Genomic DNA, 20,257 nt, shown 5'->3' with positions numbered 1-20,257 from the left:
CACTACTGTACAATTTCTATAACTCATTAATCTCATCTGTACTCACATGCTAAAAGGATCTTTAATCGTGCTCATCTAGTCATGGTTTGTAGGGGACTTTAGGTATTCATGTACCGTACCGACATGGTATCCGATCCAACACATATCACCGCTTGTCCATAAGCTCACATCGCACTCAAGCCACTCATTATCAAAATAGTGAATGTATTCTTACCATATCAACATATAAACATATTTCAGTAAGCTCACTATTCTGTTTATCTCTCAGAAAAATACAGTAAGTACGTAATAATTTCAATTTCACATTATAAACATTAGTCATAATAGGCGGCTCAATAGTTTCACATGCTTTTTCATACAAGCATTATTAATTCAACTCAATAACAAAGACAAACTATGTCCAAAGACCAACCAATATGTTATATAACTCATATCACATATAAGGGACTAATCATAGTCTAACTTCAATATTATTATTAGAAACAACCCCTCTACGTAAAATCTACGCACAATTTACCTTCCCAGATCCTACTTTGTGAAACTACATTACATATGTTGTTGTGCTTACATTGAAAAATATAGCTAGGTGAGTGTAATGGATTATGTTGGAGGTATATTTATACAAATTTTTTCTAAAAAGAAAAAGAAAAAAAAGAAGAAGACATATCACCTTTATATTTGAGTTTTAAGTTAAAATTGTCTCTTATTTATGAAATAGATCTATTTTAATCCTTTTAAATACCATTTTGAGCATCTTTAATCTCTTAAATTGAAACACGTTTGGCTCAACTAATAAAATAGACTTATTAAAAACTAAGGGGTCGTTTGATAGATGGTTTAAGGAGTACTCGTTTGATAGATGGTTTAAGGAGTACCTAATACATGAATAGCTTGGTTATTTATGAATTAATTTTATACCATGCTTAGTTTGTAAATATGATAAAAATTATTCATATATTAATTTATACAATGTTTGATTGGTAGGTTTTAAAAGGTTATATATAAATTATAAATCTATTAATTTTATACGGTGTTTGGTTGCATTTTTTTGTAATCTTGCATTATTAAGACATACATAACTTATGAAGGAATCTATTATAATTTATACGAAACAGAAAATGGAATAAGTTATGTGGTATTAGTTATACATGAATTAAAATATTAAATTATATATTTAACCCTGTCGGAATGGGGTTGCATCTAGGATCAGCTCTCAGTCCATTTTTATTTGCCTTGGTGATGGATGAATTGACGTGACAAATTCAAGGTGAGGTACCATGGTATATGCTTTTTGCGGACGACATAGTCCTGATCAATGAGACTCGTAGTGGAGTTAACGCTAAGCTGGAGGATTCGAGAAATACCTTGGAGTCTAAAGGGTTTAAGCTGAGTAGAATCAAGACAGAGTACTTAGAGTGCAAATTCAGTGAGACACCTCAGGAGGTTGACACAGAAGTTAGGCTTGGTGACCAGGCCATCCAAAAGAAAAATAGTTTCAAGTACCTTGGGTCTATCATGCAAGGCAGCGGAGAGATTGAAGATGATGTCACACACCGTATTGGGGCAGGGTGGATGAAATGGAGGCTCACTTCCGATGTGCTATATGATAAGAAGGTGCCACCACAACTTAAGGGCAAGTTCTACAAAGTGGTGGTTAGACCAGCTATGTTATATGGGGCAGAGTGTTGGCTGGTTAAGGTCTCTCACGTTCAAAAGATGAAAGTTGCCGAGATGAGAATGTTGAGATGGATGTATGGGCATACCAGGAGCGACAGGATTAGAAACGAGGTTATTCGGGACAAGGTAAGAGTGGCCTCGATGGAAGACAATATACGGAAAAAGCGAGTGAGATGGTTTGGGCATGTGAAGAGGAGAGACACAGATGTCCCAGTGCGGAGGTGTGGGAGGTTGGCCATGGAAGGTTTCAGAAGAGGTAAGGGTAAGCCAAATAAATATTAGGGCGAGGTGATTAGACATGACATGACGCGATTACAGTTTACCGAGGAAATGACCCTAGATAAGAGGGTGTGGAGGACCCACATTAAGGTAGAAGGCTAGTACATAGTCTCGTTATTCTTTCTTATTAGTAGGAGCATTAGCGCACTATAATTTCCTGTGCTCTGATTTCTGTTATTATCTATTACTTTCTGTACTTTGATTACTCTATTTTATCCCTGTCGTTCTCGTTAGTTGCTTTCTCATGTATGCCTTATCTAACCTCTTTTATGCCTTTATACTTTTATTGAGCCGAGGGTCTTTCGGAAACAGCCGTACTATCGTGGTAGGAGTCAGGTCTGCGTAAACTTTACCCTTCCCAGACCCCACGTTGTGGGATTTCACTGGGTTGTTGTTGTTGTTGTATTAATTTACTTTTAAATGTATATTAATTTACAACACTTCAAATAATTAATACATGTGAAAAAACACTACCATTTTGGAATTTTTATCTGTTAATTGCTTAATTATTTTTAATATCTTTGCTTCATTTATTCTTAATTATTTTGTCAATAAATGTATTAATTTATTTTTTTAGTTATTTGTTATTTACTTTAATTTAAATTACTTAATTGCTTAATCCTATTCAATACAAATTACTTTTAATTGCTAGTTATTTGTCATTTACTTTATTTTTTTAGCTAATGATATTTATTTAATTTTAATGTGTTATTTAGATAATTATTTATTTTAATGGGTATAATAAGAATTAGCTCACTAGTATATATGACTAAATCATGCATAATTAATACCTATATAATTAATAGGTACATAATTAGTACCTGTATAATTAAACCTGCATAATTAATTTTTGCATAACTAAATAAGACATAATTAATATCTGCATAACTAATTCATTATAATTAATACTTGCATAACTCTTACTAGTTACCAAACGAGCCCTAATAATGACTACCAAAAAGTAGTACTCCTAAAAACAAAAATTGGTCATTTTTTTGAGTTGATTTTTGTGGTGAGTAAATTTAAAGGGTTAAGGATGTTTAATATTTTATTTAAATGACCAAAATAGAGTGAGAGGATAATATGGGTAAAAACTCCTTTTTATCTTGTAGTTTTTGGTTTTCCAGAAGATGATTTGGCTCTAGTGACCACCCAAACCCTCAGCCTTTTCTTCTTCGTCACCTGTCCCCCGACTCGCGCATCTCTCTTTCTTTCTGCAACAGTTCTCATCAATAGCTCTCGGAACCCTAAAACTCTCTGGCTTGTGCTTCGCTCCTCAATCCACATTCACTCTCATTTGGCTCTTCCATTTCACTCTCTCCCCTTTTTCTCCTTATCCGTTCGATTCATTTATCTGTATCGATCCCTCTTTCTGACACATCTCGACAAGGCCATGGCTGAAGGAAATCTTGATCTTCCTGACGATCTTCTTTCCTCTAAGACTTCTGATCAGTCCTTGACCCCCAAAGGTGCTCTATATTTTGTTTACTTTCTATTGTTACTTTGTATTTTATTTTGATTTGTTTTGATGGACGATTGACTAATGCTTAGTTTAGGGTTCATTGATCTTATTTTTGAATCTTCAATTTAGACGCAACTTGAATTCTAGGGCTTCAGATCAGGCGTGCTCTTTATCTGTATTTCTTTGTGTGGATTTGCTTTCCTTGAGATTTCAGTCTATCCAGAAAAGAAAATTGTTGTCAAATTCTTCCGGTTTTGTTCTATTGCCAACTCAAAATACATGCGTCTACTTACTTGAAAATGCTGCAGACACTGTAGCGGCCAGTCTTTTGGTCAATCTTAATTTGACTAATTGACAAGGGATTGCTTCTAGATGATGCACGTGAACATTTTTTAACATTAATAGTTTACGGGTTTTAATATCAGTAGGAGGTTGTTGGTTTTCTCACTAAAATGTCATGTTCATCTAGTGTTTAGATCTACATATATAGGTATATTCAGCCCAGTTGCTGCAAGTAAATTTTCACTATCCATCTTCAGGTCTTTTTATTTATTTACTTCTGGAATAAGATTGTGGTCCCATTTTGTCATGTTTGACAGTTGCTAAGAAACATCTGCAGGTAATGATGACAACAAGCCTTTCATCGGCCAACTTGATATTTCCAAAGGTATTTCTGTTCATTTTTTATTTTGATTACATGCGGGCTGTGGATCTTCTTCTGATACTTTTTACCTTCTCTCGTAATTCTCCTATCCTTGATTGACGTTGCTTTAGATCAAGCAATGGTGGACAGCAGCATTCCTTTGTCTCCGCAGTGGCTTTATGTTAAACCAAGTGACACAAAGATGGTGAGTTTTTGGTGAAATTCTGTGACAAGCTTACTTTTCAGAGTAGCTGTTTCCCCATTTCTGCTCTTCAATGGATAATTCCATGATACAAACTATCTTGGAAGAGATTGATAAGTAGAATTCGAAACTTGACAGTTACCCTAAGATCTGCTTATGTGGCACTATCTAATACGATGCGTTTTATACTCATTTTTGTCTCTTATTATTTGGAATACTTGAGAGATGGTTTGCACTTTGAGAAAACTCGCAGATTCTCGTCAGACCAGTCGAGATGTGGATGTATAATAGTCCCTCCTGGAGTTGCAACATCATCTCGATCTCAATAGATCATATAAAGTCATTGTAAACATTAAAAATGCTTTTTGTACATGATTGAGACTTTGTACTTGCTTTCTCTATGATATGATGAATTGCACTTATAAGTCAATAATAAAAAGGAAGTGGTTTGTTCCATCTGGAAATTCCCCTTTCTAAGTATATAGGAAACCCTTGAGAATGAAGTGTTTTGTTGTTGAATTAGACAGTCTTCATGAAATCTTGTCGGTGTTGGCATCCAACCATATTATGTCTAGACATTACCAAGATATTGACTTTGATGTTGTAGTACCCAGAGGTGTTGATTAAGTGTGTTTGGCCAGTTTAAGACAGAAAATTTCACCCCTTTGAAGGATCACACTGAGCAATTGGAGGAGAAGAGTAATAAAGGTTTTTGTTCGTTAATCCTGTGATTTTTTATGGTATTTACCACGGAGGAAATACTTGTCATGAGTGTCGTCCATTACTCGTGTCTTCATAACAGTTCTACGTCATAAAACTGAGGTTTAAGTCACTGTTGAGCCAAGCACCTCTTATTGATCTAAACAAAAAAAACTTACCTTGAAACAGCCCAAAACACTTTTCCTTTAAACTTCGCCTGAGTTCTGTCATGATGTAGCATTATGTCCTCCTAGACTTTCTGCATATGAAATTCTTGAAGTGTCAGTTACTGATTTCTGTTGCAATATTAAGCAGAACTGAAGAAAATTTTGCTTCATTTGCGACCTTCATGTAAAGATTTATTCACCTGTGATCCTTTTAAGATTTGGATTTCCTTTCTCCTCTTTCTATATATCTCAAGTGGCAGATGTTCAGATGCTACACTTGCCCATATTTCTTTTATACTGCTTGAAGTTTCTAGTAAAATGTTTTCTACCGTGTTTTATTCATCATAGGAAATGCGTCCACCAAGCTCTCTCTCACTTGGAAGTTCTGTTGATTCAAGTCAGAGGGAGGTTTGGCGTACAGATGTACCTGAGGACAAAAAGGATTGGAGAAGAATGACAATGGACACTGAGAGTGGTCGCCGGTGGCGTGAGGAAGAGAGGGAAACTGGCTTGCTTGGTCGGAGAGAACGAAGGAAAACCGATCGCCGTGCCGAGCATGATGTTAATAACCGTAATTCTGGGCTTGATACAAGACGTGATAGCAAGTGGTCTTCTAGGTGGGGTCCTGATGACAAAGAAAAAGAAAATCGCAGTGAGAAAAGGATAGATATAGATAAGGAAGATGTTAATAATGATGGTCAAACATTTGTGGCTAACCGTACTGTCTCAGAACGGGAGTCAGATTCTCGTGACAAGTGGCGTCCACGCTATAGAATGGAAGGCAACTCTGCAGTTCCAAGTTCCTATCGAGCTGCTCCAGGCTTTGGACAGGAGAGAGGAAAAGTAGAAGGGTCAAATGTGGGATTTAACTTGGGTCGTGGGAGGTCTACTGGGACTATTGTAAGACCTTCCTCTGGGGGTGCAATTGGTGCTTCACCATTTGAGAATTCTGTTACTGGAAAATCAAGAATCTCGACTGGCATATTTTGTTATCCAAGGGGGAAAACTCTTGACATATACCGCATGCAAAAGCTTGGCTCATCTCTTTGTAGCATGCCTGAAAATATGGAAGAAGCTCCCCCAGTTACTCAAGTAATTGCTATTGAACCATTAGCTTTTGTTGTTCCTGATGCTGAGGAGGAGGTGAGCTACATCTATTACTTCATTTGTTCAGACTTGTAGGTCGTCTAAGTGCTCAAAGTATATTTGATACCATAAAGTTGCTTGATCAATCTTATAGGCTGTCCTCAATGATATATGGAAGGGTAAAATTACCGGTGGTGGCGTTTCTTACAATTCTTTTAGAAAGGGTCAATCAATGGATAATGTCACAGGTAATTGTTTCTCGAACGCTATGTCCAGATGCGGTACTGACTGCTACTTCCATCCTGTCCATTGTCTTTTTGTTGGAGTAGGATACGACATTCTCTCTGAATTTGTTTTTGTATCTTCCAGAAACAGGGGATACAGAGCCCAACAATACAAAAATGGGTGCTCCCTCTGCTGATGTCACTGAAGAGACAGTTGATAGGTTACCGAAAACTTCAATAGGTGTTGAAGAAGCCAACACCTATAGCTTTGCTTACGAGAACGCTGTCAAGGTCAGGTTGGATGGTGAGTAAAGTAATACCTCTATTTAAATCAGCTCTTCTCATCAAGGTAGATTTTCCTGTTGACTTCTGACAAAGGAACTTGTTTGCGATTCAGGAGGAGATAATCATGAAGGACAGAAAGACAGAGTTTCTGAAGCTATTACTGTAGATAGAAGTTTGTTGACCAGGAAGAGAACTGACAATAGAGACTGCTTTAAATACATTAGTGGGTCCCAATCTGATATTTCTGTGCACAGCTTGCCAGATTCTGGAGTAACCGGGACACCTATCTTTGAGAACAATCAACAACGTATTGCTTTTGTTGGCAGTTTGAAGGTTTCTGATGATTCACATTCTGTATTTGTGAAGTCCTCTTCTGAAATCTATTGGACCAACCTTCTAGGAAGGGGTATTCCACCTGAGGAGTTGAGTTTGTACTATCGTGATCCTCAGGGCGAAATCCAGGGGCCATTTCTTGGAGCTGATATCATTTCATGGTTTGATCAGGGATTTTTTGGTATGGACTTACCAGTTCGCTTGGAAGATGCCCCTGAAGATTCACCTTTCTTTGAACTTGGTGACGTAATGCCGCATTTGAAATTTGAACATGAGGATGTTGGTAACACCAATCTTTCCCAGGCAGAACCATCTGCTGTACTAGAGGGGAGGTTGGATTCTGGTTTACGTAACTCAGCTTCTGTTTCTGAGATGGTTGGTTCTTCTTTCCTTGATGGCTCAAGCTGGCCGCCATCTGATTTTGATGGCCTTGGTGGACATCGTATTCAGTCAATACCTGATCATCCAGCTCGTCAATTTAAACCACCTTATTCACAAAGTGAAGACTATAACGATTTTGTTGCTCAAGATGAAGGTGAGTTAGCATTTTCAGCTTGGATCCTTATTGTTTATGTCAATGCATAACCTCCTGTGGCTTTGGAGGTCGGAATGTAGCCTCTTTCGCTGCAAATAGGCCATCAAGATCATGGTCATTGATATTTAATGTGGTTGGCCTTAATCTGTTGTTTTGCTATTTAATTCTTCAAGTTTCCACCTTCATTTGCAGAAATTGTGTTTCCAGGAAGACCCGGAAGCGGTGGTAATCCTGTTGGAAAAACTTCCACAGGCCTTACTGATCCTTCAAATATCCACCGTGCAACTCCAAGTGTAATGTGCGAGGGTGGAGTTCCAAATCATGGAGAGACGTTGCATCCACTTGGTTTATTATGGTCAGAGCTTGAAGGCACTACAGGAAAGAGTGGTCCTATCTCAGATGTTCCTTTTAGAGGAAGTGGCCAGGATCATGTTCTAAACCCTGGTGCTGCAAGGGTTGGGCCATTTGGTGCCAAGACGGACTCAACCTCCGCTGTGGAGACATGGACTGATGCTTATAGAAGAAATGCTGGATCTGAACCCAACATATATCAAGATGCTATGGATGCCAGCCGCGTATTGCACCAGGACCATGAAATGAACCGGTTGGAGTTGGCAGACAAGCTGTTTTCCCAACAACTTCAGCAACAGCATCCTCATAATTTGATGTCCTCTCATAGTAGTCACTTAAATGAAGCTTTGATGGAACGTGGGCCAAATCATAATTCAATACACCAACCACAGATGGCAAGTCAGACTGGGCAGGATCTGGAACACTTTATGGCGCTTCAGCTGCAACAGCAGAGACAGTTACAGCTTCAACAACTGCAGCAACAACAGTTCCATCAACAGCAAATGCTAATGAAAGAACAGTCCCATGCTAGGCAGCTAGTTCTTGAACAATTATTGCAGAGTCAAGTACGTGATCCAAGTCACACACAATCACGTCTTGATGCTATTAGGCATAACAGTGCTCTGGAGCAGGTGTTGATAAAGCAACAAATTCTGAGTGAACTGCAACAGCGTCCGCATCTTCCTCCCAGACATACTGAACCATCTATTGAGCATCTCATTCAAGCAAAGTTTGGTCAAATACCTCATCAAGGCCCTCAAAATGATTTAATGGAGCTCCTATCACGGGCAAAACATGGACAGTTGCACCCTTTGGAGCATCAAGTCCGTCAACAAGAACGCGCACATGAGAGGTTAAGACAACGTTTGGAAATGGAGGAAGATAGACAGATTGGTACTGTCTGGCCTGTTGATGAAACTAGTCAGTATCTAAGGAATCCAGGTGTTGCTCGTCGAGCAAACTCTGGATTTGGTCCATTAGATATTTACCAACAGCAACAGATACCCCCTCCTGAAGAGCATGTTAATCATCTGGAAAGGAATTTGTCAATGCAGGATAGACTTCAGGGGGGTCTCTATGACACTGGATTTCTACCTTTGGAACGGACGATGTCGGTACCTGGTGGTGGTCCTGGTGTTAATTTGGATGCCATAAATCCTTTAGTGCACGCACAAGGTTTAGAAATGCAAGATCCAAATTCAAGAATGCACTCAGCGGGTCATATGCCTGGTTTCTCGACTGGCATCCACTTGCAATCTCCTCACCGTCCTCTGTTTTCAAATCAGTTTCATGCTCTAAATGTAGATACAATTGAAAATCATTGGACTGAAAGAAATGGTCAGTTACCTGCTGATTGGATGGAAACTAGGATGCAGCAGCTACATCTTAACGGTGAGAGGCAAAGAAGGGATTTTGATGTCAAAAGGGTTTCTGAAGATCAAAGTATGTGGATGTCAGCTGGTGCTAATGATGACAGTTCAAAGAGATTACTTATGGAACTGCTCCAGCAAAAGTCTGGCCAGCAGTCAACTGAGCAAGCAGAAATGACCAGAGGGATTTTGTTTGAGAGGGGCTTTCACTCCGGTCACTTTTCAGCGACAAATGCTTCAAACCGTTCGTTCAACCCTCTTTTGGACCAGGATACGAGTCTAAACCAAGCTTTTACTGTTGGTTCATATGGTTCTAATTCAGGTTTGCCACCACAGAGAGATCATGTAAATGAGATTGCCGATAGTCTTGATGTTTGTGAGAGCTTGACCTTCAAATCTCATTCTGGAGCTTTAGCGGAAGATGAGCCTGTCTTTTCCAGCATCAATGATGCCTCTCAGGTAATTTACAAGATCCCAGACATACATCTTATATGTGTTGGCAATGAAGATGCGCTCTTACATGTCGCGGTGGTTATCTGTAGGTACATTTAGAGGCTCGCGAAAGTATCGTTAAGCAAGCTGGTGTGACAATTGTAGAAGGGGAAATGCCAATCAACTTGCTCAGCAGGCACACTTCACTTGGGACTGGAGGTTGTTCTCTCTCTCTCTCTCTCTCTCTATCTATACTCAAATATATACATATACCTATGCTGTGTATTATATTGAATACTTATATATATGCGTGTGTGTGCTCATATATCATTTTATTAAAAGAAGGTTTTATTGTTTGACAGATTGTAGTGTTTTCAAATCATCTTCAGGTGGAAGTCTTGACTTCTACAATGACAAGAGTGATAGAGGGGATTCGGCTACGGAGGAAATTCCCAAGGAACGGTATGTGCTATCTTCTGCTTCTTCCTGGAAATGACTTATTTTTATGTATGTCATTCTGATGGGTGTAGTTGGTAGTTTGGGAAATTAATTTAAGTTTGTGCTTCAGTAGCTGCAACAATTTTATTCATATAAACTTCTTTGAAAGAGGAATTCACTACTTGTAATTCTGGAGTGTAGAATTTATTGCCAAGATTCTATTACAAAAAGAATGTACTCTAATTATAGAAGTAGGTTGGCTTGTGAAGAAACTTTTTTGCTTTAGAGTACTGAACATTATAGTTATTATATTTCACTTGCCTACCATCTTCATTTTACTGATATTTTTATGTCGTATATGAGTATTTTTGTTTTGATCAGATAAAGTAAATTTTAACACATATCGTTCTAATCACAGTGTAGTTTGTTTTGTCGTATATTAGTATTGCAGTTTTTCCCCTTTTTCCACATATTGTTCTAAAAAAATCCAAAAGGTTTGTCAAGTTTTCTACGCTGCAGACCTTACACCCGTTGTAACCAGAGAAGATCGGCACTGTGATTACTGATTACCACTAGGTTTTGGTCTTAGGAAAGGTGATGTTTTGACACCAATTTGGATGTTCAAAAACTTTCTCCTATTCTGTATGTTTAGACGAATCACTGTCATAGATTGAATTTATTTTTTTGTAGTTGTGTTTTAATCCTGTAAAACTCTGTAGTGCAAATATGCCTGATCTACTTTTACATGGTGCTACTTCTTCCTTGCTCAAAGAGTTTTGTTCCTCATCTTTTTCCTTTCAATGGTAAATATTTTCTTTAATACGTGTGTGTGTGTGTGTGTGTTTTGTGTATAAGTCATGGAAGAGTTATGCTGACTATTTTGTATATAGGACTAGCTCCTATCCCTCAATGAAGATTATGTTGTGATTTTTCTTTCCTGATATGCATCTGTTTTTGTTTCTATTTGGGTAGGATGGCTGTGACATCAAAAAGGCCAGATAACATCTTGCCGAAGCGTCCACCTGTCTTGCGCATTTCTTCAACCCAGGAGGGTCTATCGGAGATAACTTCTGATAGCCTTGTGAGAGGCAAAAATCCGTCAGATGCCATAGCTTCTGAAGGTCGAATGTCTTTCTCCGTTTTGTTGCTATGGCTGTCTTCTGATTGTGTCTTGATATTACTATATTTGCTAGCTATTTTGCTCCTTGAAGATAGAGGGGAATATACTACTCTCTACGTCCCAATTTATGTGACATTCTTTCTTTTTGGTCTGTCCAAAAAATAACGACTGTTTCTATTTTTTAGTAACACTTTACTTTCAACTTCCCATTTTACCCTTAATGAGATAATTTCTAGCCACACAAATATCTATAACTTATTTTGAATCACAAGTTTCAAAAGTCTTCATTTCCTTCTTGAACTCCATGTCCCTTCTTTTACATAAAATTGGGACGGAGGGAGTAGTTAATTTGATGTCTGCTATTCCTTTGTGGCTTGTAACAGTTATTGCCAATCCTTTGCACCACACATTCTAGCCATTCTAATTGCTAACTCATCCTTGTATCAATTCTGTCACTAGGGGGTAAGAGGGAAGCGGGAGGTAATGCCGCAAATCAAGTTCCTGGTGCTATGACATCTGGAAAGAAAGACGGGCGCTTCCGACGAACTGCATCTTGTAGTGATGCTGATGTTTCAGAGACATCATTCAGTGACATGCTTAAGAGTAATGCTAAGAAGGCAACTGCTCAGGAAGCACATGCATCAGAGGCATTGGATGCAACACAGTATGCCCGTAGTGGTAAGAAGAAAGGAAAGAAAGGAAGACAAATTGATCCTGCTCTTCTTGGTTTCAAGGTTACAAGCAATCGCATCATGATGGGTGAGATACAACGGATAGAAGATTAGTTGCTGTACAGTTGTAACTTGTGTCCCAATTTCTTCTGCTGTACATTTTTGAGTCATCTGTAAAATTTCCACACATTCTTTTACTCCATCCCATTTTATCTAGGGGTGGCTGTTGAGATGTAGTTAGTGTTGGGTAGTGTAGCCAATTAGTTGGGTTAACTTGGGGAAAAACTTGTGCCGATTGAATCTTTATAGATACAACCAATCAAGTAAATCATAGGAACATCCTAACGGAATGTTTTCCTTAACCCATCTGATTTGGGTCAATTGATGGCCTTAGCAATGCCATGAGGGCAAAAGAATATACCAATAAGCTCTGAAAGAGTAAAGGTGCTTGTCATGAACTTCCTACGTTCTCTACAGGTACAAGAGTGGGAGTAATTATGTTCAAGATCCATCAATCTCATTGTTAATCTCGATTCATTTTCCAACGTTTTGTTTTCTTTATCTGGTTGTGAACTCAATACTAACTTGAGAAACGTAAATAACGAAACAAAATAATTGAACAGTGGTAACTTGAACTTCCTAAAGCATACATCTCAAGGACCCTCTCTTCAAATACGCCTACATCATTGTTTCAAGTTAGGCGCTCTGTTATCGTATCACTATTTTACCATGATAAACAACATGTTAGATTACGTTAATTGTTTATCTGGTGAATGGTGATTGAATAAGTTGTGGGTATCCTCTGCTGGTTTATGCTTACAAAGACTATTCAATTGTTGAGATTCTTCAACCTACTATAGTTAAATTGGACTTGGGTAAAAAATGCCCATAACGTAATAAAAATAGTTTGATTTGTCTTCCTTCTACTTATTGGGCTTCAATTGCTCTTAACGTTCATTTTTGGGTTAAAAATGCCCATTCTTCCACTTATAGGATCCCAATTATCATTTACGGTAAAAAGGGCCTTTTCTTTTAACATAACTATGAGATGACATGTGAGCTATAATTAAATAGGTGGTACAGATGAATTGATCCACATGGATATTCAACCTAACTCATAAATAACTGATAAGTCTGGTTTTGTTCATAAATGTTGGGGCTGGATCTATAAGAATCCACCATTATTAAAGGAGAAGAAGTAGAGTTGAATCAAGATTTGAGATCGATTGGAGCTGGTTTGCAATAGTTTTGAAGCAAAAAGTTGCATCTTCAAACAAATAAGACATTGTTGTCTCTTGAATCGATTCAGTTGTAAAATGTGAATATCGAAGGAACTAGGTACAAATAAATGGTTTCAAATTAGTTTGGATTAACCCTGATGTGACGAGTTATTTATGGTCGAGGCCATGTGGATCAATAAATTAGTGTCGCCTATTTAATTATTGTCCAAAATGTTCCATCTCATATTCTGCTATAAGGACGGACATGTTGGGACTCTAGAATTCACTATTTCATTCATAATTAATTATTGGGGCTGTTAAGTACGTAGCTAACCTAAATCTGACTCTAGGTTATACCATTAATGTTAGTTTTGAGTAATTTTTAAAACCAGTATCACCAACCATTGTCGCATTCCTGCCTGTTATTGAGTATAAAATCATGAGACAGATGTGATCTTAAGCTCTTTGTTTTGTTATTATTTTTCAGACTTCATAGGCTGCCTTGTATATCATTAGAAATTTAGTTTGAAACATAGAAAATCAAGGCATGCTTATGAAAGTGGCTTTCTCAATACATTGGCCAATTGATCCTTAGGCGACAAGAATTGTGCCTGGAGATCCTTTTTAGAAAAATCTATTTCAACGTGCTTTCTACGAGTATGAAAAACTAGATTAATAGAGAGGGTGGCCGCACCAATGTTATTACACCACATGATAGGAGCTTTAGGAAGGTGCACCCCAAGCTCATTTAGGATAGACTGTATCCAAGTTAGCTCAGCCACAACATCAACGAGGGCCTTGTATTCTGAGGATCGAGCCACATTATGTTGTTTCTTCAAAGACCATGATATGAGAGAAGCATCAAGGAACATAGAATAGACTCCAGACAACTTACAATCTTCCACGCTTCGAGTCTACATCCTAGACGTGACCAACACCCGGAAATCATTGTTGGTTCTAAGAGAACCCTTAGCCTGGCTGACTCCTTAGTGGAAGACTAACTCAAGTGCAATATCTTAAAAAGATGGACACGCACGACATAAAATACCACTCTCAATAACAGTCTGGAAAATATTCTGAATGTATAAAAAGGAAATAATGTTTAAGCATAAATATTGAAATGACTCTCTGCTCTCTCTATAAAGCCTCTAAACAACTATAAATAGGTGCTGAGACAGGCCTACAACTACCTCAAATGAACTACTAATAATGAAAATGATAACTGTAAAAGAGTCCTTCGAAAGCAAGGAGGTCTAACCAAAAGCTAGCAAAGTGTGGTCTTCAATGAAACACCTGTATCTGCATCGTAACGATGCAGCGTCGAAAGATGTCAGTACATGGAATGTACGGTATATAAAATTTCTGAATAGATAAATAACCAAACAAGATACTCATAAAAAGAAATACTGAAAATAACTCGACTGAAGTAAAGCATGCAAGTATAATGAAATATCAAAGGCTTTGCATCTCAAATAAAAGTAGTATTTTTCTCTTTTGGAGAGTTTTTCTAACTGACACACTAAAAGAACGTACTGCTCACACTAAAAGCTAGAACCTAGACGTGACATGAAGAATAGGATCCCGAGAGAACCTAAACAAACGTCTTAGCATATATAGCATGACTTAGGATAATATAAGATCAACAAAAGAGAAATGTGGAAGATAAGTCTTAAAATAGAAATCTCAATAAAAGAGAATCTAAACATAACATCTGAAATAAGAGGGAAATCATGCTAGCTAGTCTGACAAGTCACTACTAACATAGATGGGGGCATATGACAAGCCCTAGCTCACCCAAATCATCTGAAAGTAAAATGAGTCTAAAATGAAAGACAACATAAATGCTTGCGCCCTCGAAACATGAGGACTCACCAAAGCAAGAAAATCCAAATGAACCTGTACTATCCACGAGAATGGGCAAGAGCGTTGTGACCTATATTATGAAATAATATAGGCAAAAGAGTATGCGTTAGAACTATAGAATGTACTGAGTCTAGAGAATGTGCAATGCATGACGTAAGTCATAATAGTGCAATGAAAAAACTAAATCATGATAAAATCTCTTAAAACATCGTTAGAAATGTAAAAAACGATCAATACAAAGATGATACGTAAATCATAAGAGATTCATAATGAGAACATAGCATAGTAAAAATCATAGTGAGAGATACCTCTAGCCGACACAAACCATGTGAGCTATAGTATGAAGTCCAATGGTTACCCTACATCGAAAAGAGATTTTCCTACTTGCCAAGGTAAGGACCATAAATATCTCCTAAGTGGATCCACTAAACTATAAGGGATCAAGCCTCAACTAATGGATATCCCTTTCTCCTATGGTGACACATAGTTATGGGACTAGGGGATTGCTTCTAGAAACCCGACCTCTACTAAGGGGAGAGCCTCCATACCAAAGTCAGCATGGCGCTAGGTAATTCTCTCAATAGAATATTATACATAAACATGAACATATTATAATCTTAGAAGATAGTAAGAATCTAGTAATACCAAATTCATCATAACATACTTGAAATTCATAAGAATAACCTCTTTCATCATATCATGATTCATAACATAATTAATTCATATGTGATACTTATCTAAAGCATCCTAATCATGATAAGATTTTCATAAAATTCATATTTATACTTCATCTAGAAGCATCCTTAAATCATAGTTCATAAAAATCAAAATGCATACATACCTTCAAAATATGCATGACTCATAATTAAGGCTGCTTAGCGAGCAGATCAGACGAATTATTATACTTAACGGTTTGACTTAATGATTATCGGCTTTTAAAAGTACTAATCCGCTAGCCAACCTATAAGATATCGATTGGTTCGGTATCGAATTAGCAATTATCGGACGGTTATCGGGCGGTGTATCGGTGGTAACATGTAAGCTACGATATGTAAGTCCTTGTATTTCAATCAACAACCCAAAAATAAAATACGATATGGATAATCAATTTTATACCAATAGTTTAATAATGCCAAAATCAGTGAAGCACATACCAAAATTAACAGAAATAATTAAAGCAGATTTGAAGCCGATTTAGACATAAAGTGAGGATTTAGCACATTAACATAAAGAATCAGTGAACCAAAGATCTGAAACCTCAAAGAAATTCATGCTTTAGCCAAAATTCACAACAAGAGTAAACATGCATCAAAAGAATAAATTGGAAAATCAATAGACAGAAATGACTAAGAGGACCAAGAAGGCTGGGATCGTTGGAAAGTATGGTACCCGTTATGGTGCCAGTCTGCGTAAGAAGATTAAGAAAATAGAGGTTAGCCAGCACAGCAAGTACTTTTGTGAGTTTATCGAAAGCATGCAGTAAAACAGAAAGTAGTGGGAATTTGGGGTTGCAAAGATTGCGGCAAAGTCAAAGCCAGTGAGGAGTACAATCCAAAGACTGAGGGAGCAGATTGAGAGTTAGAGCAATCGTCCCCTACTGTCGGTTGTAGCTTATGATTTGTCTACTTGTTTCGATAAGTTTTTTCAATTTTGATAGAGAAGAGAATGAGAGAATAGAGATGAGAGTATGAGACAGAGGCAGCAGCCAGCAAGTGCAAGTGTGCAACTGACAACTAATTTAGATTTAGGTAAAATTAGGGTCTTATACTCTAAATGAGCTTGGCCTATTTAATTGGAGAAGGAGATGACCCTTAGAGAGAAACCCTTTAGTGCCTTAGAGAAATTTAGGAGAATGGGAGAGAATGGGAGAAATGTAAAGGATTTGGGTAGATATAGGTCGAGCAATATAGTACAAAATGACATAGCTTAGGGGTTAAAAGAATGAGAAATGTTTGAAATATTTCTGAATTACATCTGCCGGAGTGACCCTATGGACAGGACCCACGGTCCATAGAAACTGTGCACAAAAACTGAAGCTATTGGAATTTACACTTCAATCCTATGACACTGGTTGATGGGTCGTCAAAGACCCTACGGGTCCTCAACCTCTCATCTTGCATAACCTCAAAAACTCCCAATATCCACTCTGATTCTCACCTACTAGTCATTCTATGACCCATAAGACTTTCTACGATCCTAGGGCCATTTGTGGAACTTAACCTTGGCTACTAGAATTTGCCTTTCCCTTAAGGCCTTCCTACAAGCCCCTTCTACAGACCGTAGGAAGTTATACGATCTTTAGAAGCCAATCGTCACTCAAACCCACACTTAGCCAATTTTTCCACTTCCAGACCTTACCTAAGAGACCCATCTTATGGACCATAATTATTTATACGACCCGTAGATTGACTCGTAGAAAGATGCACCAGCAGACTTTTTACAACATTTTTCCCTTATTTCAACTTTCCATCTTATAGGGTCTTACAATATCTCACCCTTGGAAACATTCATCCTCGAATGAGACTCAAGCTAGTATGAGTTGAGTAGAGAAAGAAATCTAACAATCCAAAGTGAATGCAAAACACATCAAATGCATAAAACAAAGAGTAATTAACCCCAAGCTAAAACATGACTTAAAAATTGATTTCATGAACATGCATGCATATGGAAACATGAGAATGACTGAAATGCATGAATCCAAAAAAGGAAACATAAGGTACTAATACCTCAAGCTAAGCTGAAGCAGAGGAAAATATATGAGAATAATGGGACATCACATTAGCTTCGGCCTCCCAAGTAGCACCCTCAACTAGTTGATCCCTCCAAAGAACTTTAATGGAAGAAACTTCTTTCCCTCAACTTCTAGAATTGGCGATCTAAAATCTCTTTCTTTCACATCCACACTCTCCAATAGCACAATAGAAGTAGGATCACCAATACACTTCTTCCATAAAGAGACATGAAACATCAGATGCAACGATGCCAATTCCAATGAAAAATCCAACTCATAAGCCACCTTGCTAAAATTCTTCACAATCTACTATGGGATACATAATGGGAACTAAGCTTTCCTTTCTTGCCAAAACGCATCATACCCTTTATAGGTGATATTTTCAAGTAAACCCAATCATTAACTTTAAACTCAAGCTCTCTCATCCTCACATCGTCATATGACTTTTTCGGCTTTGGAAAGTCCTCAACCTTTCTCTAATGAGTCTAACATTCTCCATAGCTTCGCACACCAACTCGGGCTCTATTAAAGTGACCTTGTCAACCTCAAACAACCCAATAGGAGATCTATATCTCCAACCATAAAGAGCCTTGAATGGAACCATTTGAATACTTGAATGATAACTATTATTATAGGCAAATTCAATCAATGGACAATGGTAATCCCAATTACCCTTGCAGTCGATCACACAATTCCTCAACATATCCTCCAAAATCTGAATAGTCCACTCGGCTTGACCATCGGTCTTAGGGTAGAAGGTTGTACTAAGCTTAACTTGAGTACCAAGGCCCTTTTGAAATGATCTCCAAAACAAAAAAGTAAACTAAGTACCTTGGTCCGAAATAATAGACAATGGAACACCATAAAGCTTAACCAACTCTCGAATGTAGAACTTAGCATAATCCTCGGCTGAATAAGAAGTCTTAACGAGAAGAAAATACACCAACTTAGTCATTTGGTACACAAACACCCAAATCAACTCATGTTTCCTACGAGTATGAGGTAGACCCGTAATGAAGTCCATATTCAAGTCTTCCCACTTCCAAGTAGTAATCTCAATATCTTAGTAAAACCTCCTAATTTTTGATGCTCAACCTTCACTTGTTGACAATTTAGACACTTAGCTACAAACTCTACAATATCCTTCTTCATTCCATTCCACTAATAAACTTCCCTCAAATCACGATACATCTTGGTGGATCTTGGGTGAATAGAATACCAAGAACTATGAGCTTTGGGAAATATCATTTTCCTTAAGCCATCAACATCAAAAACACATAGGCGACCTTGATACGAAGTACAACATCTCTCCCTTGGTAGAAAGCCTCAATGGATTTTTAAGAAACCACTTTCTTCAACTCAACCAAAGTCGGATCACTATCTTTTTTTCCTTCACATCCTACACAAGAGATAATTTTGAGCTATTTTGCACAACACTGCCATCCTCGAAATCAACCAAGCAAATACCCAAATGAGCTAGTATATGCACATCACAAACCAAATCTTTTTTATCATTCTCAATATGAGTAAGACTATTCATGGACAATCTACTAAGAGCATCAACAACCACATTTGCCTTACTCAGCTGATAAAGAACATTCATGTCATAATCTTTCAATAATTCAAGAAACCTTCTTTGACGAAGATTCAAGTTATTTTGCTTAAACACATGTTGCAAACTCTTATGATCGGTGAATACATCTACATGAACCCATAGAGATAGTCTCCAAATCTTCAAAATAAATACTACCGCTGCTAACTCCAAATCATGAGTCAGGTATTTCCTTTCATGAAACTTAAGTTTCTTAGAAGCTTAGATTATTACCTTACCATTTTGCATCAGCACACAACCAATACTAATCCTCAAGGAATCACAATACACAACAAATCCATCAAATCCTTCCAGTAAAGTCAAAACTGGGGCAGAAGTAAGTTGATCTCTCAACTCTTGGAAACTCTTCTCACATTATTTGGACCATTGGAATTTCACTTTCTTTTTAGTTAAATTAGTCAAAGGCAAAGAAATAGACAAAAACCTTCCACAAAAAATCTATAATAACCGGCAAGACCCAAGAAACTCCAAATATCTAAAAAAGAAAGAGGTTTAGTCCAATTCTTAACTGCCTCGGTCTTCTTAGGATCAACTTGAATGCCATTACCAAACACAATATGGCCAAGGAATGCCATTGATCTCAATCAAAACTCACACTTGCTAACCTTAGCAAATAATTGACTATCCTTGAGAACTTTCAAGACAATCTACAAATGATCGGCATGCTCATCCTCACTCCGAAAATAGACCAAAGTATCATCAATGAGCACAATGATAAATATATCTAAATATTGCTTGAACACTCTTCATCAAATTCATAAATCTACAGGAGCATTTGTTAGTCCAAAAGACATAATCCAAAATTCAAAGTGACCATACCGATTTCTGAAAGACGTCTTTAGAATGTCACATTATCT

General features: G+C 37.6%; 1 protein-coding gene across 2 annotated transcripts; it reads left to right on the top strand.

Moving 5' to 3' along the window:
• Nucleotides 1-3,066: 3,066 nt before the first annotated feature.
• On the top strand, nt 3,067-12,483 carry LOC129880544 (protein ESSENTIAL FOR POTEXVIRUS ACCUMULATION 1-like). Of its 2 annotated transcripts, none has more exons than XM_055954624.1 (12): nt 3,067-3,425; nt 4,038-4,085; nt 4,193-4,266; nt 5,478-6,272; nt 6,370-6,463; nt 6,585-6,743; nt 6,837-7,592; nt 7,785-9,772; nt 9,856-9,964; nt 10,135-10,207; nt 11,156-11,304; nt 11,763-12,483. In XM_055954624.1, exons 1-12 carry the CDS (start codon nt 3,350-3,352, stop codon nt 12,086-12,088), a joined length of 4,647 nt encoding a protein of 1,548 aa, XP_055810599.1. In that variant the 5' UTR covers nt 3,067-3,349; the 3' UTR covers nt 12,089-12,483. The 2 variants fall into 2 exon arrangements, with proteins under 2 accessions (XP_055810599.1, XP_055810598.1); XM_055954623.1 differs by having other exon boundaries at nt 10,108-10,207.
• Nucleotides 12,484-20,257: the final 7,774 nt, after the last annotated feature.

The sequence above is a fragment of the Solanum dulcamara genome, chromosome 2 (assembly GCF_947179165.1).
Source record: "Solanum dulcamara chromosome 2, daSolDulc1.2, whole genome shotgun sequence".
Classification (NCBI taxonomy): Eukaryota; Viridiplantae; Streptophyta; class Magnoliopsida; order Solanales; family Solanaceae; genus Solanum; species Solanum dulcamara.
Note: the sequence above shows the minus strand (reverse complement) of the source record. Positions and strands in the feature narration are given on the sequence as shown.